This window comes from Rhipicephalus microplus, unplaced genomic scaffold (assembly GCF_043290135.1).
Source record: "Rhipicephalus microplus isolate Deutch F79 unplaced genomic scaffold, USDA_Rmic scaffold_20, whole genome shotgun sequence".
Lineage (NCBI taxonomy): Eukaryota > Metazoa > Arthropoda > Arachnida > Ixodida > Ixodidae > Rhipicephalus > Rhipicephalus microplus.
In genome coordinates, this window is record NW_027464593.1 from 5,783,880 (window position 1) to 5,808,086 (window position 24,207).

Below are 24,207 nucleotides of genomic sequence, written 5' to 3' on the forward strand. Positions count from 1 at the left end.
AAACTTCAAGCAAGCGTACGAAGCGTGTTCTTCGTACGCTTGCATGCGTTTGTTGACACTGTTGCCGAGCGATATAGAGCGCCGAAAACTCGAAGCGCTTATACCAAACTTGTCAGCTTACATGAAATACAGACCCCGAAGCTGGCGCGCAAAACACGGGATATGGTTAGCACCAAATGTGGTAAAAAGGACACGGCTGAACCCAATGGATGTCCAGGCAGCTATGGCTTACTACTCCAAAGATGAGTATAGCTGCTCTCGGCAGAGTCTCAACAAAAAAGATGTAGTATCTGTTATCATTGACGTAAAAAAAGAGCTTGTTTCGAAAAGGTTTATGACCCTTTCGTTGCGAGAGACTTACCGTCTCTTTAGAGAAGCTAATCCGAACACGTCTATTGGGCTCTCAAAGTTTTATTCACTGAGGCTGAAGTGGGTTCTTCTTGCACCACACCAAGAAGTGTGCCTTTGTATATACTGTGCTAGTGCCACGGAGTGTGTTAATGTCCTACAAGACGTCACCGATGGTGCCTACACGGCGGGCTTCTTGAAAGAACTATGTCTTTGCAGCTCCCCTACAAGTGATTGTTTTTAGGCCATTGTGACCATTGTGCTAAGGAGGACGCTCTGACAGCCACATGTTTAGGAATCCCTGAAGATATTGAGGTAGCCTATGCAGTATGGAAAAATGGCGATCTAGTAAAAAAAAAACAGCCTAGGCAAGTGCTTTTCTGCGAGAGCTAAGTTTATGGTTCGTGAAGTGGATTACCCATGATTACATAAGATACATTCAAGAATCAGCAATACGCCAGGCGAAAGAGAACCAAGGAAAAGAATCTTGCATTTTTCACTTTGATTTCGCCAAAAATTGGACAGCCATTTTCCCGAATGAGGTACAGTCGTATCAATGGCACAAAAGACAGGTGTCTATATTCACGTGTGTCGTCACAAGGAAGCAATCAATCCAAAGTTTTGCCGTCGTCAGTGATGACACATGCCATGATGCTGCACATGCCTGTTTTGCTCTACAAATATGTCACAACTATATGAAGGAACAACTTAAGCCTGACACGCATGTTACCTATGTTTCTAATGGTGCATGCAGTCACTTAAAAAACATCTACCAATTCTTCGAGTTATGTCAGAAAGATCATATATCAACAAAGTGAATTTTATCGGCCACAGGACATGGCAAGAACTCTTGTGACGGCGTTGGTGGCCTACTAAAGCATCAGGCTACGCTTTACAACCTTAGAGCGGCAAGCTCAGCTGTGATTATGTCAGCATCCCAAATGGTGGCGCAAATGAGCGCGAAGCTCAAGAATGTCAAGCTGCTGTGTGAAAATACAGACGAGCTAGAAACATTCCGTCAGTTTAAGAAGAGCGAGCTGGAATTGTTGACACGTATTTCAGGCATACGTTCTTGGCATGTTTGGCTAAGCACATCTGAGGGCACTGATCGTGGTCGTGTTTTGTTAGCGTCACGTACTGCTAAATGTGATCTGCAAAAGGTGCAGTCATTTTGAGCGCATCTCTTGTTTCACGCAGCCACCACCAAAATACCACTGAGGGTACTTCAAGCGCATGTGTTTTTTCCAGCGAGGCCCAACACTTGCGTTGGAACATTTTCATGTTTGAGTTTATCAGCAAATATAGACAGATGTTTTGCAACTGAGTTACAGTGTCGAAGATTTCCTTCATTGAAGCTGTGTTATCAGTAGCATAAATGCACCTTCATGGGTACGTATTTGTCACAGTGCTAAAACAGCTTTTCTTCACCAAATGCGGTCACGTTTACTCACGTTTGAAGCTTATGCCGCCTTTCTGTTCCGATTTCAGGATTTCTCAACTTATCAGCGCATTCTCGAAAAGCTCTGATTTGTATCACAAATATTGTCGCTAAAAAGAAAATAATGCAACATGTTTTTCTATATTACTGTATGATGGCCTTCGGTTGTCTAATTACGAGATTTTAAGAGAAATCGAGGATGGCGTTTTTTTATTATTCAAATTTCAGTGGAGTACACTTTTGCCCTAACGAGAATTTGAGACAAAATATAAAACTTTACATTAGCCCTATGGCAGCAATATTTTATGTACCTAATGAACACACAATGCCCTTAAAACGTGTCAAGTTTAAAAATGCTGCTTGCATTACTTTCGGAGAAAAAAATGTGGAATACGTAACTTATTTTAAACATTCGCAAAATTAGACAATTTTAAAAGCTATTTTCTTAAGGTCTGCCAACTTGAAACCGCATGAATTCATTCTTCATTAGACATACATTTCAGGTAAAAATATCTTCCTTGAAACAAAAATATTTCCCTTTTTATAGCATCTGCAATTTTCGAAAAGGACAGGTGACGAAGTTGGTGCCTCCGTGTTGGTGAAGTTCGATATTTTTTTCTCGTAAGTTATGCCGTTAATAATAAAACGAAGTCGACTTTCGGGCTACCTTGTGGGAGGTGCCTGAAATATAAAATACCCAATGAAATCTAAAATATCAACTTTTGGACCCGTGTCGATCTCTCGTGGAATCACGGAATAATAATAATAATAATAATAATAATAATAATAATAATAATAATAATAATAATAATAATAATAATAATAATAATAATAATAATAATAATAATAATAATAATAATAATAATAATAATAATAACAATAATAATAATAATAATATAGAGAAGTAAACGTTTATTTTGAAACAGTGCCCCGAGCAAGGCCCGGTGTCACCCTGAGGTGGGAGGGCTCCTTAGTCCAGGAACCCTCTGGCTTCTACTGCTCTCTTGGCCCTGGCGACGAGTCGTTGTTGGTCTTCCAGGTCCTCGCGAGCGAGCTTCGCCTCCCACGTTTCGGTTAGGTCTTCGTTCGTCCGTCCTGCTTCGTTATCAGTCGTGTTTTGTAGCAGATTACGTCTGGCAATACACTGGCATGAAAGAAGCAAGTGCGCCAGGTTGTCTGGTACGTAGCAAAGCGGACACATAGAGCTATATCTCGTTGGGTAGAGACGGTGCATTAGGGCCCCATGTGTGTATGTGCTCCTTTGCAGGCGTCTCAGTATTACGCTTTTTTTTTCTTTTGTCAGTTTTGGGTGTGGTGGAGGGTATACTCGTCGCTCCAGCCTGCAATGCTGGAGTAACGACGAGTACGTGTTTTGAACAACTTCCGTCTCTTCGACGACGGGTCTATTGTCCTGTGGGCAGGGGGCAGCCCGGCTGACGTGCTCGCGGGCAGCGGCGTGGGCCGCTTCGTTTCCCTGCAGACCCTCGTGTCCTGGCACCCATAATACACAAGTGTATGGGAGTGGAGTGCTTAGCCGTTTCAAAATATTGATGGCATTGGCTGAGATACGGCCCTTAGCGAAATTCCTGCAGGCGGCTTGTGAGTCGGTGAAAATCACCGCGGCGTCTGTACATGTTGTGGTTGCTAGAGCGATTGCCGATTCTTCTGCGGCGTCTGAATTGAGTGCGTTGACCGTGGCCGACGCTAATTCTCGGCCTTGAGAATCGACGACGCTGACAGCGTACGCGTTTTTATGCGGATACTTGGCCGCGTCAGTGTAGCGGGCGTCCGGGTCTTGCTTGAACTTTCGTCGAATAGCATTAGCTCTAGCCTCGCGTCTACTTTTATTGAAAGTAGAATGCATGTTGCGTTGAATAGGTGCGATGGACAGCGACTCTCTAATGTACAGCGGGATGCGCTTTTTCCGGTCTGCATCGGCGATGAACTTGTCGCTGTAGTTGAGGTACCGGTGCACCGACCTCCCCGTGGGCGTCAGCTTGAGCCCCTCCAGCTGACTGTTCTTACGTGCTTCTATGAGCTCTTGCCACGTGTTGTGGACGCCCATCTTTAAGAGACGTGTGGTAGAGGCCATTGGCGGAACTCCCAGGGCTACTTTAGTGACTTTTCTTATCATGATATTAAGTTTTTCAATTTCAGCGGTTTTCAAATTCAGGTACGGCGTGCCGTACGTAATGCGGCTGGTGAACAGAGCTTGCGGCTGGTGAACAGAGCGTGTCGTGCTCTTTGAGTCCGTTTTGTTGATTCGCGATCCTCTTGACGAGGTGCGTGAGTTGTTATAGTGTCCGTTGGAGTCTCGGTATGGTGGCAGCTCCCAATCCATCCTTGCAGATGTGATTGATTGATATGTGGGGTTTACCATCCCAACTCCTTGCAGATGTGAACTCCAAACACTCGCAGGGTCTCGACTTTTGGAATTAAGGTCCCTTCAGCGTTACGCTAGGGGCAGGCTCGTCGTATAGAGGGGGTCTGCCTTTTGTTCTCGCTTTGAGGACGAGGTGCTCGGATTTCTCGGGGGCACAGCAGAGACCGCTGTTTCTGAGATACCGTTCGATGGCATCTACGGCGGCTTGTGGGCAGGTCTCTTGTCTCCCAGTGTTCGAAGCCCTGGTCCAGAGCGTGATGTCATCAGCGTAAATCGCGTGCCGTAAATCAGATATTTTGTCGAGAATTTTTGGCAGATTGATCATAGCCACATTGAAAAGTAACGACGAGATGACCAAACCCTGCGGCGTTCCTTTTTTCGGTAGTTGGAAGCTTTTGCTGAGGATGTTGCATATGCCCACAGTTGCCGTACGGTCGGTCCGTCAGAAAGTTTCTGACATACGTGTAGGTTCTAATGCCACAGCCAACGCCTTCGAGGTTGTTGAGGATCGCGTCGTGGCTGACGTTATCGAAGGCCGCCTTGACATCGACTCTGGGTATGGAGTACTTTCTTCGATGGGTGAGGTCATCAAGGAGGTCTTCTTTGAGTAGCAAGAGCACGTAATGCGTCGAAAGATGCTGCCTGAAGCCGAACATGGCGTCCGGTAGGTGTCCACTATCTTCCAAGTACTGGGTTAAGCGGTCGTGCACCATGTGTTCGAACAGCTTTGCCACGCACGAGGTGAGAGAAATCTGGCGTAGGTTCTCGATGCCGACTGGTTTGTTAGGCATAGGGATCATGGTGATTTCCGAGTGCTTCCATACCGCAGGTAGCTCTCCTTTATCCCAGGAGTCGTTGTAATATTAGAGAAGAGCCGTGGTGGCCTGGTGCGGTAGGTTACGTAAGTGCTTGTTGACAATCCTGTCTATTCCGGGGCTGGTATTTCTTGTCAGCTTCGTTAGGGCTGTGTGCAGTTCAGCCAAGCTAAAGGGCTGGTCAAGTTCAGTGTTCGGTGCGCCAGCGTATATTTTTGGTGTGAATTGAAGCCCCAGTGGGTGCATCGCCACAGAGCTTCTTTTGTAATTCTTCTAGGAGGTGTTCTTCTGTACCGGCGTAGTTTCGAATAAGCCTATGAAGGTGCTGCTTCTCTGCTGCTTTGGAAGGTTGCGTGGCTAGAAGTGTGCGTAGCAGATGCCAGCTCTTTTTGGTGCTCAGAGTCCCCTGCAGCTTGTCACAGAAAGCGTGCCAGTTCTGCCTGGCCAATTGATTCGCATAATCTTGAGATTGCTCGGTGAGGAGAGTAATGCGTTTTCGTAACTTTCTGTTTAGTTTTCACCGCTTCCACCTCTTTAGAATTCCTCTTCTAGCCTCCCAAAGGTGGAGGAGATGTGCGTCGACGGTGGGTGTATCGACGTCAAGCTGTATGTCCTTAGTGTAGTGTTCGGCTATTTTGAGCACATTCTTAAACCAGTCTTCAATGTCGATTATGGTGGTTTCAACGTCGAGGTCATTCCTAAAGGATTGCCATTCCGTTAACCGCGCTATTCCAGTCTTAGTCTGTTTGCGAGTGTGCGCTACGGAGAGTTGAATGATGTGATGATCACTACCTAAAGTTTCCGGTAGCACACTCCACTCTGCCCTAGTGACGTTCGCCGTAAATGTAAGATCTGCATTTGTATCCCTCGAGACGCTGTTCCCGATTCTCGTCTTCTGAAGAGGGTCGTTCCACAGGGTTATTCCGTGATGTTGAGCAGTATCGTGCACCCTAGAGCCCTTCCTCGTGGTGATATGACAGCCCAATGCCGTGTGAGAGGCGTTAAAGTCTCCCATTATTATGATCTGGTGGCCATTCGTGCGCTTCCTGATTTCTCGTATGAAGTGATGGAAGTCTGGTAGTTGGTCTCGCGGGGGGCTGTATATATTGGTTATGAAAAGACTTTGCTGCGTTTTTCGTTCCGGCAGAATCTTTATTAGGGTATGTTCTATCTGAGTGTCCTCGATTTCGTGTTTTTGCGTTGAAAGTGCTTTCTTGACAAGTATGGCAGTGCGTTGGGTTTGTGCGCAGGTCGTGTACCCTTGCAGTCGTACGTTCTGCGTGTTGGTTTCCTGAAGTGCAATGATGTCTGGTTGATTAAGCTTGATGAATTCTTGTAGGCTTGCGTGTCGAAGGCGGTATGACCGACAGTTCCATTGCCATATGCGTAAAGTTGAATGCTGGTTCTTATACTTATGGTTAGGGACTGACATCTTCGATCGATTCGATGTCAGCCTGCCATCGCGACTCGGCGAGAGGCATTGTGACTGTTCGCTCGTGCCTTTTTCCGAGTCATTTGGCGTGGGTTGTTCAAGTTGTCGAACTGTGCCATGGTTACGTAAGTTTTCTTCACGTGCGCGATGAAATTGTTGACTTGCGCAGCAATCCCATCAATTTTGGCATTAAGCGTAGTGATCTTGTGTTCAAACATTGAGGCTGTTTTTTGTACTGCAGACTGGACAATCTTTTCCATCGTGGCATGCATGTTATTCATGAAAGATTCTTCGAATATTGTGCACCTTGCGTTCACTTGGGCTTGGACGCCTACCTTGGTCAGCGTCGTTGCCGGCTCTGTGCTTGAGTTTGCTTGTTCTTGATCTTGTTGTTCTGCATTGTCCGAATGTCCTTGCTGATGCGTGCCCTTTTCAAGTAGTTTGTCAATGAGGTCTTGTTGTCGTTTTTGACTCTGAAGCAGTTTATTTATGCGGCTTTGTTGGCTTTGCAGTTGACTGTGCTGATTCTGGAGCTTTTTTTGCTGGTTTTTCAGTCTATCTTCGAGAATCTGTATGGATGCGGTGTCCCACTTCGAGGAGGTTAAGCTGCTGCTGTCGTTAGATTCACTTGCCATGGTAGCGTAGCTCGCCCGTTTAACGGAACGCGAGCGCGTGCGAGAGCGGGAGCGCGCACTGGAACGCAGTATTGATTTGGATCTGCTGCGCGTAGTGACGGAACGCGTACGAGAGTGGGAGCGCGAACTCGAAGGCAATATTGACTTGGAACTGCTGCGCGTGGAGACGCGGCCCTCATTGTTACTTTTAGAGGTAGCGGCCGATACGCTAACCTCAGGGAACTCTTCTCCGCTGGCGTTGCAGTTGTTGTCTATTTCTTGAAGCCTGTTGAGGCGCTGTTGTCTTACGTTGAAGGGTGGTGGACTTAGATTGATTCTCCTTTTGCATTCTTTACTTGCTGTTTCGTGCCCTTCCCCGCAGATCTTGCAGATGGGTGCACATTCATGTCCCTGCGTTTGTCCGGCCTTGCTACATTTATAGCAGAAATCCGGGATAGATTTCGGACAGACGTCCTGGTGGTGACCCGTATTGCTATTGCCACAAGCTCGGCAATACTGCACTGACTTACGATATGGTCTGCAGCGCAAGTCTACGCTCTGGAAAATTATGTAGTAGGAAACGTGCGGTCCTTCAAAGAAGACGACTGCCGCGGTCGATTGACCTAGCATTCTGGCATGAAGAACTGTGTATCTTGCCGGTGCGCGAATTCCAGCCATGAGTTCTGCGGTGCTCGTACCGGGTATCAAGCCACTGATGACGCCTCTAGAGACATCGTCCGGTGTTCTGATGTTGCCGTTCACACTGTAAAAATTTCCTCCAAGCTGTATTTTCTGGATGCTTAACAGCTTCTTGGCGTCTTCTTTGGCGGCGGTGCTTGCGATGATTAGGTTTTCCATTCTCTGGACTTGTACGCGTACCTTGTCGTTAAAGTCTTGCTGTGATAGTTCACTCACTCTGCCGATGGCATGCGTGACAGCGACGGTGTTTCATTTGGCGAGGTCAAGACCTGCTTGCGGGCGGTAGACGATCTTAAAGTCATCGAGCGGCAGAGGTGGCATCTTGGGCCTGCGTTGTTGCTGCGTTGGTGATGACTTTAGTGTCTGCTCATTGATAGGTGGCTGCTCTGTGGGTTGGTTGGCCGGTGTCCTTGGATTGGCGACAGCCTTCTTGTTTTTCCTATTACTCGTGATCCAAGCGCTTTCCGTTGTAATTGTTCTGCCACTGCCAGCGTCATAGGTACACGAATTTTCTAATGTTTTGTTTGCCTCCACTGGTTCAGTTTGCATTGTATTTTCTTCGTCTGGCTGGTTTCTTTGCATTTTGCTTGCTGCTGCTGCATCTTGGCTCATTCTAAGCTTTTCGCCACGGCGAGCGCCGGCGCTCGTGCCGTGCCTTCAGGAACGCCTGAGCGCGTTGTGCACGCTCCGCGCAGCTTTGCTCAGGGACGAACTTGGCGTTAGGCTTAATAAACTGGACGCGCGCTTGTCGGGAATCAAGTCTTATATCTTGAGATAGGATGCACTCACCCAAAAGAAGCTTGTGTCCGCCGATTCCTCGTGTCTTGGCGGCTGAGGCTGTGAAACTCTTGGGTTTGTCACTGGCCTTGTTTCGAATTAAAAAGCATGAAAAGCGGGAGCCCATGCGAGACGTGTCTGCTCTATAATAATAATAATAATAATAATAATAATAATAATAATAATAATAATAATAATACAGGTAGTGAGGAGTAGCAGGGATAAAACTAAATGAAATTACGAACGGACGGCTTTTCACACACACACTCTAAAAAAGTTCCACTCGGAGCAGGAGGCTGGGATTGCGTACATTTACGCACATGATGTGAATTCTACTCCCGATTTTTCCGGTCCGCATTTTTCAGGTCCGTGAAGCGCTATTATGGCTGCCTGGAAGCCGCGGTTCACGAAGGACCCTGCAAGGAGAACGCCGACCTTAGGGAACAAGCCGAGTATTTTCGCAATGTGCTTACCTACAAGTACAGCGATCTGTGCCCCGACGAGTTGGGACTGCCCGCATCGAGGCGCAGAGGTAAGCCCGTGGACATACAGTAAGGGTGCTGTGAACACAAGTACTTATGCAGAAAGAAGTGCTTCACACATTCTTCACGATGTCAACGGACGCAAAGAATGTATTAGCATTAACATTTAGCATCATATTTTAAACTGCTGCAATAGTTAAGTATAAAATGTTTGATGTGCAAAGAAATAAAACACCCTTATTCACGACCTCATTCAATCCTAAATAATACTCAGATTTCTCAGAGTTTTGTCGCAATATTGCTCGGTGGCTTTTCGTTTATTTTTTCACCGGCAAAAAAAGTGATGTTGGAATCGGCGGAAACCAGATTGCAGCTTTGCCAAGCTGGGTCACGTATGAGAAGGCGCACTGAAGTCTCTGCCGTTCAACTGATGCCTATCAAATGCGATGTTACGGCTGAAAAATTGAAGACTACAAAAAAGTCACAGCATATTCACGGAGTGAATAATGATGAATAGGGTGAAGCGGCCGTCCGTCCGTGCGTTCGTTCGTCCGTCCATCCGTGGAACCATCCGTCCGTCCAAACTTCCGTCCGTCCGTCCCTGCGTTCTTCCGTGCGTGCGTGCGTGCATCTTTGCTTCCATCCGTGCTTTCGTCTGTCCATCCTTCCATCCATGGTTAGGTTCATCCGCCCATGCATCCGTCCGTCCTATTGCACACCATTCTACTGGGCCAACGCCATCTAGGAAATGAGACGAGGAATGGTGTTAAGACAGCGCCATCTATTATACTGCTCGGGAGTTACTGCCGGTTACCCTTCACGCAGGACAAGGCTAGACTAAAAGGTGATTCGACCCTAAAAAGAGGGGGAGGTTAAGAAAACAAACTGCTTGACTGCCATCACTCAAATTTTATTTTTTTCTGTAGTCCATCCTTGATGACATCATAAGCTAACACCGTACTATCCTACAAATGAACCGCACAATAACGTTCTCTTACTTTGATGACCTCCAAGAGGGAACGCAAACTGCTTTCAATATCGGCGTTTCTCGTAAACAATAGCTTCGGAGCGCGTATGCTATAAGTATTGATGTGGTGCAGTTTCGTGGACTTAACGAGGAAAATTTCAAAATTGCGCCTTGGAGGAATACAGTATGATGCTTAACTTCAACAACAGTTTACGGCGGTAGCGATTTTCTAAATTTAATTGAGCATCAAAATTATTATTGTTCCAATGATATCATGAACCCCTCCCCAAAAAATCTTCTCTACGATGTACCGTTTTCCGGTGGGGCTTTTGCTACAGCATCGCCTGTATCATTCTTGGAAGTTACAAGTTGAGGTCAAAGCATAATTCACTAGAACTTTACGAAACCTTTAGAGCAATACGTGCTGTTGAAGGAGAAATGGTGGATAACTTCAGTGAGCAGTAAAAATAGGACCTGTATTTGTCAAGAGCGCTTTGTCATCCTTTGAAATGTAAATTATCAGCAAGTGAATTGTGGTCGTCATGTTCCGTGGTGTCACTGCTAATCGTCGCACGGAAAGATGCTGTTAAAGAGATAAGCCAGGCTCTTTACCTTTGAAGGTGCCAATGCAGTCTCTGACCAAGTCAAGGCGGAAAATAATGACTGGGAGAAGCATCCGTCCGTCTGTCCGTGCTCCTGTCCGTCTCTCTGTCTGTTTGTGTGTGCGTCTGTCCGTCCGTGCTTCTGTCTGTCCGTTTGTGCGTGCGTCCGTCCATGCTTCTGTGTCTGTCTCTCTGTCTGTCTGTCCGTCCGTCTGTGCGTGCGTACGTCTTTCCGTCCATGCTTCTGTCTGCCTATCGGCCTGTCTGTCTGTCCCTCCGTTCTTCTGTGATTGTGTCTATCTGTCTGTCGGTCCGTCAGTCCATGTTTCTGTCTCTGTCTCTCCATACGCCCGTGTGTGCGTCCATCCGTCCATGCATCCATCTGTCTGTCTGTCTGTCCGTCCGTACATCTGGTCACACCTCCGTCCATCCATCCGCGTTTCTGTCTGTTGGTACGTCCGTCCGTGCTTCTGTTCGTCCATTCTTCCGTCCGTTCGTTGTTCTGTCTGTCCGTCTGTCCATGTTTCTGTCTGTCCATCCGTCCGTGCGTCTCTATATGTCTTTCTGTCCGTTAATTCGCCCATCCGTATGTCCGTCCGTCCTTCCGTGTTTTTGTATATCTCTCATCTGTCCATCCATCCGTCCGTGCTTGTCTGTCTGTCCGTCCATCTGTCTGTGTGTCTGTACCTTCGTCTTTCTGCCCATCCGTCCATTCGTGCTTCTGTCTGTCTGTCTGTCATTCTGTCTGTCTGTCTGTCTGTCTGTCTGTCTGTCTGTCTGTCTGTCTGTCTGTCTGTCTGTCTGTCTGTCTGTCCGCCCGTGCTTCCGTCTGTCCATTCGTTCGTGTTTCCGTCTATGCGTGCTTCTGTCTGTCTGTCCATCCATCCGTCCATCTGTCTGTCCATCCATCCATCCATGCGTGCGTGCGTTTGTCCATCTGTGTGTCTGCCCGTCCATTCGTGTGCTTTTGTATATTTCCCTGTCCGTCCGTCCGTCCGTGCTTCTTTCTGCTTGTCTGTCCATCCATGCTATACTCTGTCCGTTCATCCGTGCTTCCGTCCATGCATGCTTCTGTCTGTCTGTCTGGCCGTCCATGCGTGCGTCTGTCCGTCCGTGCTTCTGTCTGTCTGTACGTCTGTCCGTGCGTGCGTCCATCTGTCTGACAAAATACACAACGCCGTCTATTTTGCAATTCATAAACTAGAGGTGGCTACTATTTTTGCTACTACTACTACTACTACTACTGCTGCTGCTGCTGCTGCTGCTGCTGCTACTACTACTGCTACTACTACTACTACTACTACTACTACTACTACTACTATTACTACTACTACTACTACTACTACTACTGCAACTACTACGGAGGGAATGACCCACAACCTGAGGGTTTTCGCCCCTAAAACACGGAAACGTTCGGGACCCATGCGGGTTGCTTCTTCACACTCAGGCCAGGCAAATAGTTCGAAAAAGGAACCCGTTTGGCTCCTGAAGCGTCTCTGTGCTTTTTCACCTTGACTTGGTCAGTGACCACATCTACATGCTTATCGTGATATTTGACCAGACGAACTTTTGTCAAACTCTTGCCTCTTTCCCTTTTGTTACAGCAATTCCTTGTGCTTACTGATGTGTAATGCCTAAAACAAAGATAATATTTAAGGGATAAGGCTAAAGTTGAAATTTGACCGAGTTGATCTTTACTTGTTAAGTACTTCTAGCGGAAATAGAACAGGGACGAAGAAAGATAACTTGTGGTTGTACTATGCGCATGTCTTATTTTGATTGCAATTATGTGGACACTCTCGGCAGGTTTTTGCCACTCCCGTTTACGTCGCCGCTATGTTCTGTATGAAGTCGAAATCGATAACGTCCTTCTGCGCATCAGTTCTGCCCATGCTTAAAGAAGCGCGAGTGGGGGTGACAAACTTGGCTGAAACGGAGATTAAACGAGCCGGCGCACGTCGGACATGCACGCGATAACGTTACCGTGCGTGCGAAGTCTGCCGTCGATTTGCCCAAGCAGATAAGAAACGCCCCGGCCCTCTTAAGCTAGCATGAGGAGATGCAGAAGAAAGAGGAGTGTCACTCGAGTAGACATTGCGAACTTTGTTTCTAAGGGTGTATGCAGAATCGTGTTGTAGTTTGTTCCATCAGCGGTATATTAACATGGTGGCAAACATTTGCGAAGGAATTGAAATTCGTGGCCTTTGATATTATGTAGTGACTTTAATTGCAAACACGCCACGAGCACCACCTTTGATGCACATTCTGGCTTTCAATGTTCACATAATTATTTGCAAAAAACAATAGTGTAACGTTATTTTTCGTTACAAGTAGGCAAAAAAAGAAAATCAGGTGTCTTTTGCTTGCACACCTTTTGCTACAGTAGAGTTCTGCTGCTCACTCTTGAAATATATTTAAAATATACTCTGAATGACAATTTCACGAGCTTTAGCTGACAACGGGCAGTTTCTGGCGCAGTTTTAAAAAGTGTTCACGAACGTTCACGCGGGTATAGAAGTGGTCCCTCTTGCGCTAGTGTCAGCTTCATACAGTATTGCTTTGTACAAAGTTCGAAATGACATGTTCATTGAGCCTTCCCGCTAACACTCTTCTGACGAGCGATACGCTCCGTGCTCGTCTGGCACCTTCTCAAGTAAAGGTTCTTCGCGCAATCGGGGCCTCGAGTGGCAACTTGGAGGCGCAGTCTTGCCAGGAGGATAAGGCCACCAAGGAGTTCTTCGCCTGCGGCCTCCTCTTCAACGTCATCGTGAGCCGCAACCCTCCCAAGGAGAGAATATGCACGTCAGTCTTTCTGAATTTTCTTAAATTTATTTCTGAACATGACTTCGGTATAACAATTCTACTCGTTATCACCTGTATTAATGCCTTTAAGTGTTGCGTAAGTCAGCCAGCAATTGAAAATACTTTACGTAAAAGTTAACTGTTGCTCTCCTGAGGAGTGTCAGGAAAAAAGGACAGTCAGTCTCATGAAAAGTAACCACGTGGTAGGGGGGAAAGGAAGGTAACGTTTTGTATTTTTGCAGTTGCCTTCAAAAGTGAGTGGTGTGTGTGGCAGGTGGGTTACTCCTTGATGGAGCAACTTTAGTACGCCCTCTCCACCTTTACGTAATGTTTTAGAATGTTGCGTTGGTGCCGTTTTTTCTATTACCCAGGACATGGGGTCATTCACATCCTAAAAAGAAAAAGGATCTTTTTGTCCTTAAACAAGAATCGCCTTCTGACTTGGGCGCGTTTCCTTTCTTGAAAAATTGGCAATCGTCACTTGCCTATCAAGAACTCTACACGTCACTGTCACGACACGCATGCCAGTGTCACAGGTCCCGTTGATTAGGGAGGCAATCGCCGGGCTTCCAAGGGCCGAAATATCAGCCTCCTGAACTGCACCACGAAAGCGTGGGCAATTTAGAAGTGGTCCTATTTGGCGCGCCAGCGGACGCTGGCTGTGGCCCAAAGAACAAGTCAGAGCCGAGAGTTCATAACCAGAACAAAATTATATTCTCAAATATGGCAGATCAAAACAATACAAAAATATGCACACTCGACAATAGTTGAATACGATATGTCACCAATCAAACAACGTACTACACAGTACAATCAGCCACACTCGAAACAATGGACACAAACAACAATACGCACTACAGTGCAGTTGCATGCATCGAACAACCACGATATTTAAAGACTCAAAAGTTCGAAAACTTATTCAGTCCAAAGTGCTTGGAACAAAAGTCTGAATGATACTCTTCCAAGCATCGCTCACTCTAAGTCCAGCGCTGTTGTTGTTCCGCTGCCCCCGAAGTCTCTCTTCCAGCAAACCTCGCGTCTTCAATTGGCCGCTCTCCAAGCACCAAACTTCTTCGGCTTCCCACGCGCAGCTGTTGCCACACGTTTTCGCTCGCTGGCGGTGGACACACACTCCTGCCTGTAGCACGAGTCTTCACCCCTCAGGTGGAAATCCTCTTCTTCTCCTCCTTTGTCACTGAGGACAAAAGGCTTCGCCGACAAGGCGGCGGAAACACCCTACGCACACTGGCGTGAAATTCCTTCTCTTGATCTCCCATCTCCGCGGCTCGGTTAAATACCCTTCGCGCTAGATTCCAGAAAATTCTCCACGTTTCCATCGGCGCGATGCGCAGCGTAGGCTGGGAAAAACGCGAGAAGTTTCGAGGGCTGTCCGCGACACATGAAGCAAATCTGTATCACCACGCCCCTTTCCCTCGAGAACCTTCCAGGGCTTGCTCGGCCGCCGATGTGAGGAGGTTTGTCGGCGATTGACTGATTGATATGTGGGGTTTAACGTCCCAAAACCACTATATGATTATGAAAGACGCCGTAGTGGAGGGCTCCGGAAATTTAGACCACCTGGGGTTCTTTAACGTGCACCCGAATCTGAGCACACGGGCCTACAACATTTCCGCCTCCATCGGAAATGCAGCCGCCGCAGCCGGGATTTGAACCCGCGCACTGCGGGTCAGCAGCCGAGTACCTTAGCCACTAGACCACCGCGGCGGGGCGGTTTGTCGGCAAACTACGATTCCGAGGGGAGAGAGACCCGCGCCCTGGGAGCCTTTGCATGTTTGTTTTCTTCTTTATTGTTGACCTTGAGGCGTCTTTCTGGCGCTTGGTCGCGAGAATTCAGCGGCGCGCCCTTTTTTTGAGCGCGCGTTTGTGACAGCCAGTCGTGGCCAGAAAGTTCCGGGAGCACAGTGATAATGCAAGAAAAGGTGTGCAAGGTAGACGACGGCTATTGTTGTGGGACAAAAATAGTCGCTTCTTACATGCTTTTTTCTTTAGTTTGGCACTATTTCTCCGCAGGGCCTTACCGTTTATGAATGGGGCATAGGCCAGAAAAAAAAAACGTTTATGACGCAAAAAAAAAGAGTTATGAAAAGAAAATTGTGGGTATGTATCGTAAGTAACCGCTCGAACGTTTTGGTACAATTGCAGTAACGCACTTCAGAGTGCTTTCTCTTCCTAAGACATTTGGCATTGAGGAACACCGTAAAATAACAAATATTTCGGAAGCACATGCTCTTCATTTCTAAACTCTGATTTACCGATATGTTCGAATCCAAGCGCAAGTGGAAAAACAAACAAACAAACCGATTGGACAATGGCTGCCTCTCATAGCTGGCGCTTCTTTTACATCAACGCTGTTTTGCCAAGCCCCAATGTTATCACTAGCTATAGCCGAAAGAGCCACGCTGCTTATCTCGTTGTGCCTTGTATTCACATTCCCACAGGGCGTACAGGAACATGGAGAGGTGCACGAGGGACCTGCAGTGCGCCACTGCGACGTCCACTTTCAACTTGGTGTCGATGCGAGTGCTGGACGAGCTCCTGGGCCCGTTCGACAAGTACTGCCGGGGCTTCGTGGCACCCGACGTGTCGAACCGTACGGTGCCACCGCCGCCGGCGCCCACTCCCGCGCCGACGTGCAACGAGGATCTGTACCTGCAGAAGTACTTCGAGTGCGGCCTCATGTACATGTTCAACTTGCCCGGCGCCAACGAGACCGATTACGACAAGCGCACGAACCTTGTGTGCGAGTAAGTGTGACGGCGAGTTCGTCGTGTTTTGACTTGCGGGACTGTTCAGCGGTTGCTTCAGGCGGGCCGATAATTGGTTGGAACACGATCAAAGTCGTGCGAGTAACTCCGTAATATATATCCGCGTTTTACAGCTACTGTTGTCCCTTGAGACCTTTTTGTTAACCTTTTACTCTTTGTTTTCATCATACGCTTCACGCTCTACGCTTCACTTCGAACTTGCTTCGTAAAGAGGGACGGGAACACACTGTATACTTAAATGCTCGACCTCAGCCGAAACGTCAAAACAACCTTTTGCTGCTGCCTTTTTTCAAAAGGGTAAAAGGGAGAGAGAGGTGGATGCTTTTGATACGATGCGTATTTTAGCGCATTATATTCCAACAATACCTTCGTTTAGCCTCACACACACACACACACACACACACACACACACACACACACACACATATATATATATATATATATATATATATATATATATATATATATATATATTCTGCTTTTACGCCGCTTTAGACTTTTACTTCATGTCATTGTCACAGTTAGCACTACATTACCCTTCAGGCAATGCGCTCCTCGTTCTTCAGCCACTAAAACGGATTACTCATAATCAGCTCGTGAGGCCGCTCAGACAACAGAGCGAGCACGCAACAAAAGAAATTTAGCGGAATGCATAGGAACACAGGTGATTGTTTTACATCTGAACGATTAACATCGTTTAGACAGCGTTTATTTGTAGAGCGAGACAATTGTTCTTGCTTCAAATGCGTCTCTTTACTTTGATCGCTGCCGTTTTGTGCTATGACTGTCGTTATTTTACTGCATTTAGTCCAGTTTTTTCACAAAATATTATTCGCACAGCCTCATACATAGTCACAAGGCATGCGTGGACCACGTGAGGACGTCTACCCACTGCCCGAACGGAATTCCCATTCAGAAAAACCTCGACTACTTCGACAACGAGCTCCGCATGGCCCCCAAGGAGAAATGCTCCGCCCTAGCTGCGAAACGCGCAGGTATGGCCTAGCCACTAAAAAACCTAAATGACTCGCATTTTTTTTCAAACATTTCAAGTAAACGCACGCACTGTATTCGGAATGCTTCCATTAATGACGGCAGTGATGAAGCCGTGGGCGTGCCGCAAATTAAAAAATAAACAATCACTTCTCTTCTTCTTTCGGGCTCCCTCGGTGACGTGTGCGACGTGAATGTGTTGCGTCTGTGATGTCATCGATATATGAGTTGCAATTGGTCGAACAAGCAGACACCTCTTGGTCTGCAATGAAGCAGATGCCTGCACTCCTTGCTGTTCGTCGCGTATCCCGCGTGCGCGCGCTTGCGAATCGGCAACGTCACGCAGGTGCCGAATCACCAGAGTAGTAACGCAGTCGTGTTGATGCTCTGATAAGCGGCGCAAACCTAAAGCGTGTAACCAAGAGGCACGCAGTTCGTGGAGTCACTGTAACTGGAAGTGAACACTGCATCGAAGAGTGCGCCGGTGATTACGTATACATCACGTGAGTTTGGAAAGGACACTCCGCAAGGAAGGCAAAGTGGTTTCATTCAAGGGTCCCTAAACCACATGGAGTTCAAATTTGAGAGTGTACCTTCCCGCCTTCGCCACCCTTGCGACAAGGGCTATGTCCTACTTTCTACTTATTTCTTCACAAAACAGGTGCACAGTGTCATCACTGAGCGTTGAGCCAGTCAGGGTTTCGAGCTTTTCGGCTACAGGCTAGCCGTCTCTGCTCGTGCAGAAGCAAGCGCATAAAAATGGGTGAAATCAGGGGTGCGATTCTCGATGAATTCATTCAAGGCACCGTCCACTTCGGCCTCCAATGACTGGCTCGAGCTCGGCGAGCAAGGTGCCCCCCATTCCCGGTCAATCTCCCGCAACGTCATTTTAACGTCACGAAGCTTTCACAACAGCCGACAAAAATGCAAGGTCAGTGTGCGTTTCACTGCAACTATTGCTGCCCAGAGAGAACCATTTTTGACCGCACATCTTGGAGGCCAGAACCAATACCTAATCACGTTGACCCTTGAGTTGGGTTTAACGTGAGCGCCCGCCTGACGCACCAGGAAAGCCGATATGCATTCCCTGCATTATCCTTCCAAAATCTCAGTGCGTTCATATATGCAACTTCATACTTACCAAGTTTCCTTAAGACTCCTATTAGTGTACATTTCATGCACTTGCTTTCTCTTTGTGCATGGAATGTGTAGGCGGGTTCGGTTCGGTTCCTCGACGTGGTCAAGAGCGCCATGACGTCATGGCTCGCCGCTTTTTCGAGTAACTGAAAGTTATCCACGGAGGTCGACATGTAGACTGACTGGGTACTTGTAGAATAGCTCCCCAGTGGATATGTCGCGCCCGATGGTGATATGAGACAAGGCAGATGGAGCATGCGAATGCATAGCGAAGCAAGATAGGGGAGAATTCGCAACGTATGTCTATCTTATATTGAACGATCGAGAGCGCTTTACATCTTCACGTCACGGGAACAAACAGCTGGCGTCACAAACGCCCGAATCCTTCGATTACACTCAGAGGTTGTTTCGGAGCCCTTTAAAAGAAAATCAGCCGATAAACGGTGTGTAGCGAAGCAAAAAGCAGAAGAACCAATCGTCAGACAAAATGACGGCTGCTCTCTCGCCGCCTTTCACTTCCGGCGCTGTTTCATTCACGCCATTTATTTATTCGCAAAACATGGCGACAGTGTCGACACTAAGCGTTATTTGAGACTCTCGGAATTTGGCGCTTTTCAGCTGCTTGTAATCATCAGCTCGCGCAATCGAAAACGTACGAAACTACGTGATATTAGTCGAGTGCGTGCGATAGCCAGACGGGGCGAGGCATACTGGGCGTACGCGTACATATAAAAGTGGACTGGGAAATCAAAACTTCGCAATTCATGCCACTCGCATAGAAACCATTCTAGAGCTTATTTCTTCATCACGTTCCGTAAATACACCGCACGTGTAAAAGACTGGAAATGTTAGGAAAGAATAACACACGCATTCTTTGCATGTTGAGTTGCTTTTTAGGGCTCCTAGAGACATCTGTCATGTTTGTAAACAGTGGTAGTCGCCATCCACAAACCGAGGTGCTTCAAGCGGGCTCCCCCACATGCGTGCTCCACCCGGTGTACAGCTCGCCACAGGGCACTATGATCACAAGACAACAGGGACGTCAGCTGCGAAGCTGCCTCCGAGCACAGCCCGTCGGGGAGGACGTGGCAAGCTTCTCCCCGACTGGTCGACCATTGTTTTGTTGAGTTACGTAATGTCGAATCCAAGACAGTGAGCTGCTAGCCTTATACTTCGATAACATTCCCATTTGTTGCCCTGGAATTCAATGCTTTGCGCTTGTGTCGTGATTACAATATTTTTATCGGTGATGGCAGGTTATCTCTAATAATGATTATATCACTCTATCCGAAAAAGCCGTAGTGATGGAACTGTAGTTTTTACTTTGCACTATGTATGCGTCCAGCCAACATATCGTGCAGTGCTTGGTGCTTGGACAAAGAGACATTGAAGGCGATGGCTTAGCTGACCAGCTAGCCACATCTGCCCATGTAACTGCTTCTAATGCACTTATCGGTGTTACTGTAACGGACTTGAAGCCCCTTTTAAAGTATATACCTCAGGGCGTCCTGGCGAAAATTGTGCGATCCAGAAAGACATGATAACTTACACACGATTAAGTCATACTCTGGTAGCTGAACAACCGCATCGAAGATACGCCACAATGAAGTAACAATATGCAGACTTAGAATACGACACACAGCACACACGCATACCTTTTGTACGGTGATGGACTACCCAGCCGTGATAAATGTGGCCGGCCAATCTCATTCCTTCACATCTTGCTGGAAAACAGGGAACTTGAAGTACTTAGGAAGAAACATTTTCCGGTAACATTTCGACAGCGAATCCCACAACATCCAGTAATGTTCCGAGGCAAAGATCCTTTCTTAAGTTTGAATGTTTCTTACGCTATTTCGAAGAACTTCGAAGCTGTCACGTCATCTACACAGGTGATCCGTCAGCATGGCCTCTTGGGAGACAGCGATGCTGCTATAGCTTAATTTATTAAAAGAAAGCTTGTACCGCAGAGCCAATTGGTCTCAAGGGCGTTTGTGAGGCTTTCAAGCTACCTCCATACTGTACTTTATTGCAAGAACTGCTCATCTATCGTCATCACGCACAACTCACGTCACTAATATTAATTTAGGAATTAAATGTTTCACGCACTTTTAGTGTGAACATCTTTCGGCCCTTATACAGCCACCTAACACCACCACTGACCGCATCCCCTAGCTACTATGACCTGGCACTCATTCGCCACCACTGTTCACCACTGGTTCAGTCGATAACTCAGCTCCGGTTTTTTTTTTCATTATTTATTTGCATCGTTCTCGAATTTTCGGCCACGCATAAGATGATTTTTAGCTCTCAATCAACAACGCCGACATTGACGCCGACACCACAATTATACATTCCCTGTGTCTCTTAAAGAGGGTAACAACAGGTAAGTAGATGAACTTCGCGAGTTGGCCGCGCACTACACGCTGAAACTGCGCACTAAGTGACAAAGATAGTAAACACAGGTCGTGCACTCCGTACGGCTATTCTTTACGCAGCGCGAAGGCGGTTCCGGAGTTCGGTGCCACGCTGTCACATCCGCGAATACGCTGGCAGCTACTTTACGTGCGGTATGGCTTTCCTGGCGGCTATGTTTCCCGACCCACCACCGCCAGACGAGCAGTGCAGGTAAGTGTCACGTTTCTTTTCACTGTTCGGTGCGGTGCTGCTCGTATTAGACCCTTCGGAAGCTGCTAATAATAAGGTAAGTAGTTTCGACAGAAGACATAAAGTACCCGGGACAGGAAGCTTGGTGAAGATCATGCTAGAAGGGCGAGAATTCTTGGCGCGGACATGCAACCAAAATTGGGCAAATATCGCTACTCACCACCGCTCTCGGCTAAGAATGAAGGGAACACGCTTACGGCAAATACGGAATACAACTTCTGGACAGGCGCCATCAGTATTTGAAGAAGACTTTAATGAATTGTCGGGATTAACCCAGCGATGAACATGGGTTCCGCTTGTTTGAACAGTTAACAATCTTTGTGGAATAGTAGGAAGACAATATTTTCTTCTATTTTTGTTTTTTATTCAAATCTTCTAGTTACCGTGGCGCCTATGAGTTGTGGCAGCCGGAAGCTTTGTTGAGATAATCGAAGTTTTGGACTTGTTTGAAACAGCAAATGTCGCTGCTTGTTTTCTCACGTTTGCGGTCATTTTGAAACGCTGTGAACGGCCTCGATATTACCGCGACTATTTGAGTTTTTCAAGTTGAGCGAGAGAAAGAAAAAAAAACTAGATTGATTTATCTGTGAGTCTTGATGCTCACATGAGTAAGCCTCCCGTTCAATTTTGCGTGGCAAAAAGCCGTGAGTGATTAAGATAGTTAAATTTAGTACGCGAATAGCCAAAGCCGGTGAATGTATGCAGTACCTATTTTGTGTACGAGTAAAGCAGCTTCCAGATTTGTACCTCAAGTATCAGTTTTCGTGCCTAGTTCATGCACTAGCTCTACACGGTCACTGTGCAAACAGTACCGGAACTAAATTAGGAATGCGTTCCGCTTCTATGAAAGGGACGACTTCAGAACGTTCATCGCGTCATCATACGTCAGAAGTGCTTGCGAAGAGCCTTTAAGCCTTTACGACCTACACATCCGCAGCAACTTGTGTTCGTTATTACTTACTGCTGGCGCTTTTCTGTTTTGACCTCGCCACTCCACACCGCGCTATTTACTGTAGTACTTCTCAAACACCGAAAACATAGAATATGAGGGGAAGGTCACCTATTAAACGAAAAAATCGCATATAGCCACAGGTTTCGTTCGCTGCTTGCCGACTTCATTCTCTTGATATTCCTGTTTTTTTTAATCAAGAAAACGCCATAAAATAATATTGCCAGTGACAGGACATGCCTCAGTTGGTGCTGGTGATTCGGTATTGATAGGCAGAACTATTTTGTCTGCACATTTTACTTCGTGCTTTTAGGTGAGCTGAGCAGGCTTGGTTGCAGAATGCAATGCAAGCGAAACCATAAGTGAAAGCGCGTTTTTGAAAACATCTTTCATATTACTGAGAAATTCGTACTGAGGACCTGTTTATAATATTTTTCCAGCATGACAGCAGGCCTTGCACACAATTCGGGCACAACCGGAATTAGGAAGCGCTTTTTGCGTTATTTACAATTCTGTGCATATTTATCTACCCAATTGTTTCCGTGGCATTCATTTGTTTTATTTTGTACATTACTGCAGTCAGTAGTCCAAGCAGGAAAATATGCACATTGGCACGTTGTCGCCCGGCGCGTTTTGTTTGAGTCAAGTGGGATTAACGCGTGAAGGGGACACTGCGTGTGGCACAAAAACACCCTTCATTACACACTCAACCACATACAGTACATACAGAAAGCTACCATTTTTAAGAACAATTCGGTCCCTCAAACCCCGTCTAGCTAACGTCTGTCTAAAATCTGGCGGTTGCTTACGCACAGTCGGACGCTGTCAAAAGATCCTCGCTGGTGAATCGCTTGGCAGCGTTGTTTGGAGGCGCCTTCCTGGTGAGGAGACGCGTGCCGGTAGGCACTCCTGGCACACCCAGCCTCCTCAGGCCCGTGAGCACTTGGCTAGGCAGATGGGTGTCTGCGAGCCCGGGCCCGTTGAAGATCGGCGGCGCGACGCTGACCTGTCCCGGCCACTCGCTGAATCACCCGCCAGCTAGATGACCGGAACAGAAAGACGGTAGCTCGCCGAGGTGGCCACTCGGGTAGCTCGTCAAAATAAAAAATGTCGGCATAGGACGCGAGAAGGCGATGGATGTCGTTGGCTTGCGCAGGATTGAGGTCGGATGCAATCATCTTTGAGAAACGATTTGGCAAAGAACAGGTGCTGTTAGCTACAGGAGACTGAATTAAATCAATCTCGGTGGTGAGAGCCGCTATTTTGAATTCGTTAGCATTAGTTACGCTGGCAAAGAACATGCCACGAGGAAGCACTTGAGGGCACAAGCTGAAATTGAGAAGTGGGAGCGAGGTACAGTTATCAGTGACAGTCACAAGCGTATGGGGAATGGCGATTTCGTGGCACAAAAGGAAGTGTGCGGGAGGAAGGAGGACATATTGACCATCGGGAACGTGCGGCTGTGCGGTCAAAGCGACGTAGGTGGCTGCCTGAGGAGACAGTCGCACATCCTAAAGAGAGCACATGCGCGGCGGGGTAGTGGGGGGTTCAGCAACTATCTGAGGTAGCTCTAGCTGAAGGACGCCGGTAGCACAATTGATAAGAGCAGAATAATTCGACAAGAAGTTTAGGCCTAGAACAACTTCATAAGGGTCAATCACTGATAACTTCAATGGTCAGTCACTGCTAAAATGACAGAAGTAGTGTGGTCCTTTATACATGAGCGGATAGTGCACAGACCGAGAACCACCGGCGTGCCGCCATCGGCCACACGGAACATTTGTGCAGCCGCTGGTGTCGGAACTTTCTTTAAACCTGTGCGTAGGCTTGAACCTATGACCGAAATGTTTGCGCCGGTGTCTACAAGTGCTTGTAAAGGTACGCCAGCTACTACAACGTCTATTAAAATTTGTCTGATGCGAACAGAGAAAGGATTTGCTGCGGAAGTCGTCAATGCAGCACCACCTCCGGGGGCTGCGTTTCTCAGTGTTTCGAGACAATGCGGCCGGAAGCCACGGGGGACGAGAAGCGCTGTGACTGCGGTGAACGGGACGATGGGCGACGTATTTGCGGCGAATGAGACTGGTGCCCACGTGGTGAAGGCGAGCGGCTGTACCAAGCGTTCCGAGAATGGTAAACGGCATTGGACTCTTCGGCAGGTGAAAAGGTGCAGGCGGTACCGTCGAAACGGGTCATATTGGTCGTTGCACGACGTGCCGAGGACCATGTGTTGCGTCAGTAATGAACTATGTGCCCAATGCGGTGGCAGGTGAAACATATAGGGCGGTCATCTGCAGTTCGCCACTCAGCCGGGTT

The 24,207-nt window shown here is 47.4% G+C and overlaps 1 protein-coding gene across 1 annotated transcript in view; it reads left to right on the top strand.

Moving 5' to 3' along the window:
• LOC119180994 (uncharacterized) overlaps positions 1-24,207 on the top strand; it is a 160,105-nt gene that overhangs the window by 33,877 nt on the left and 102,021 nt on the right. Inside the window, exons 6-10 of the mRNA XM_075883682.1 lie at positions 8,872-9,038; positions 13,212-13,359; positions 15,819-16,124; positions 16,986-17,140; positions 20,774-20,903. Coding sequence (XP_075739797.1) covers positions 8,872-9,038; positions 13,212-13,359; positions 15,819-16,124; positions 16,986-17,140; positions 20,774-20,903 — 906 coding nt within the window. The remainder of the gene's footprint in view (positions 1-8,871; positions 9,039-13,211; positions 13,360-15,818; positions 16,125-16,985; positions 17,141-20,773; positions 20,904-24,207) is intronic.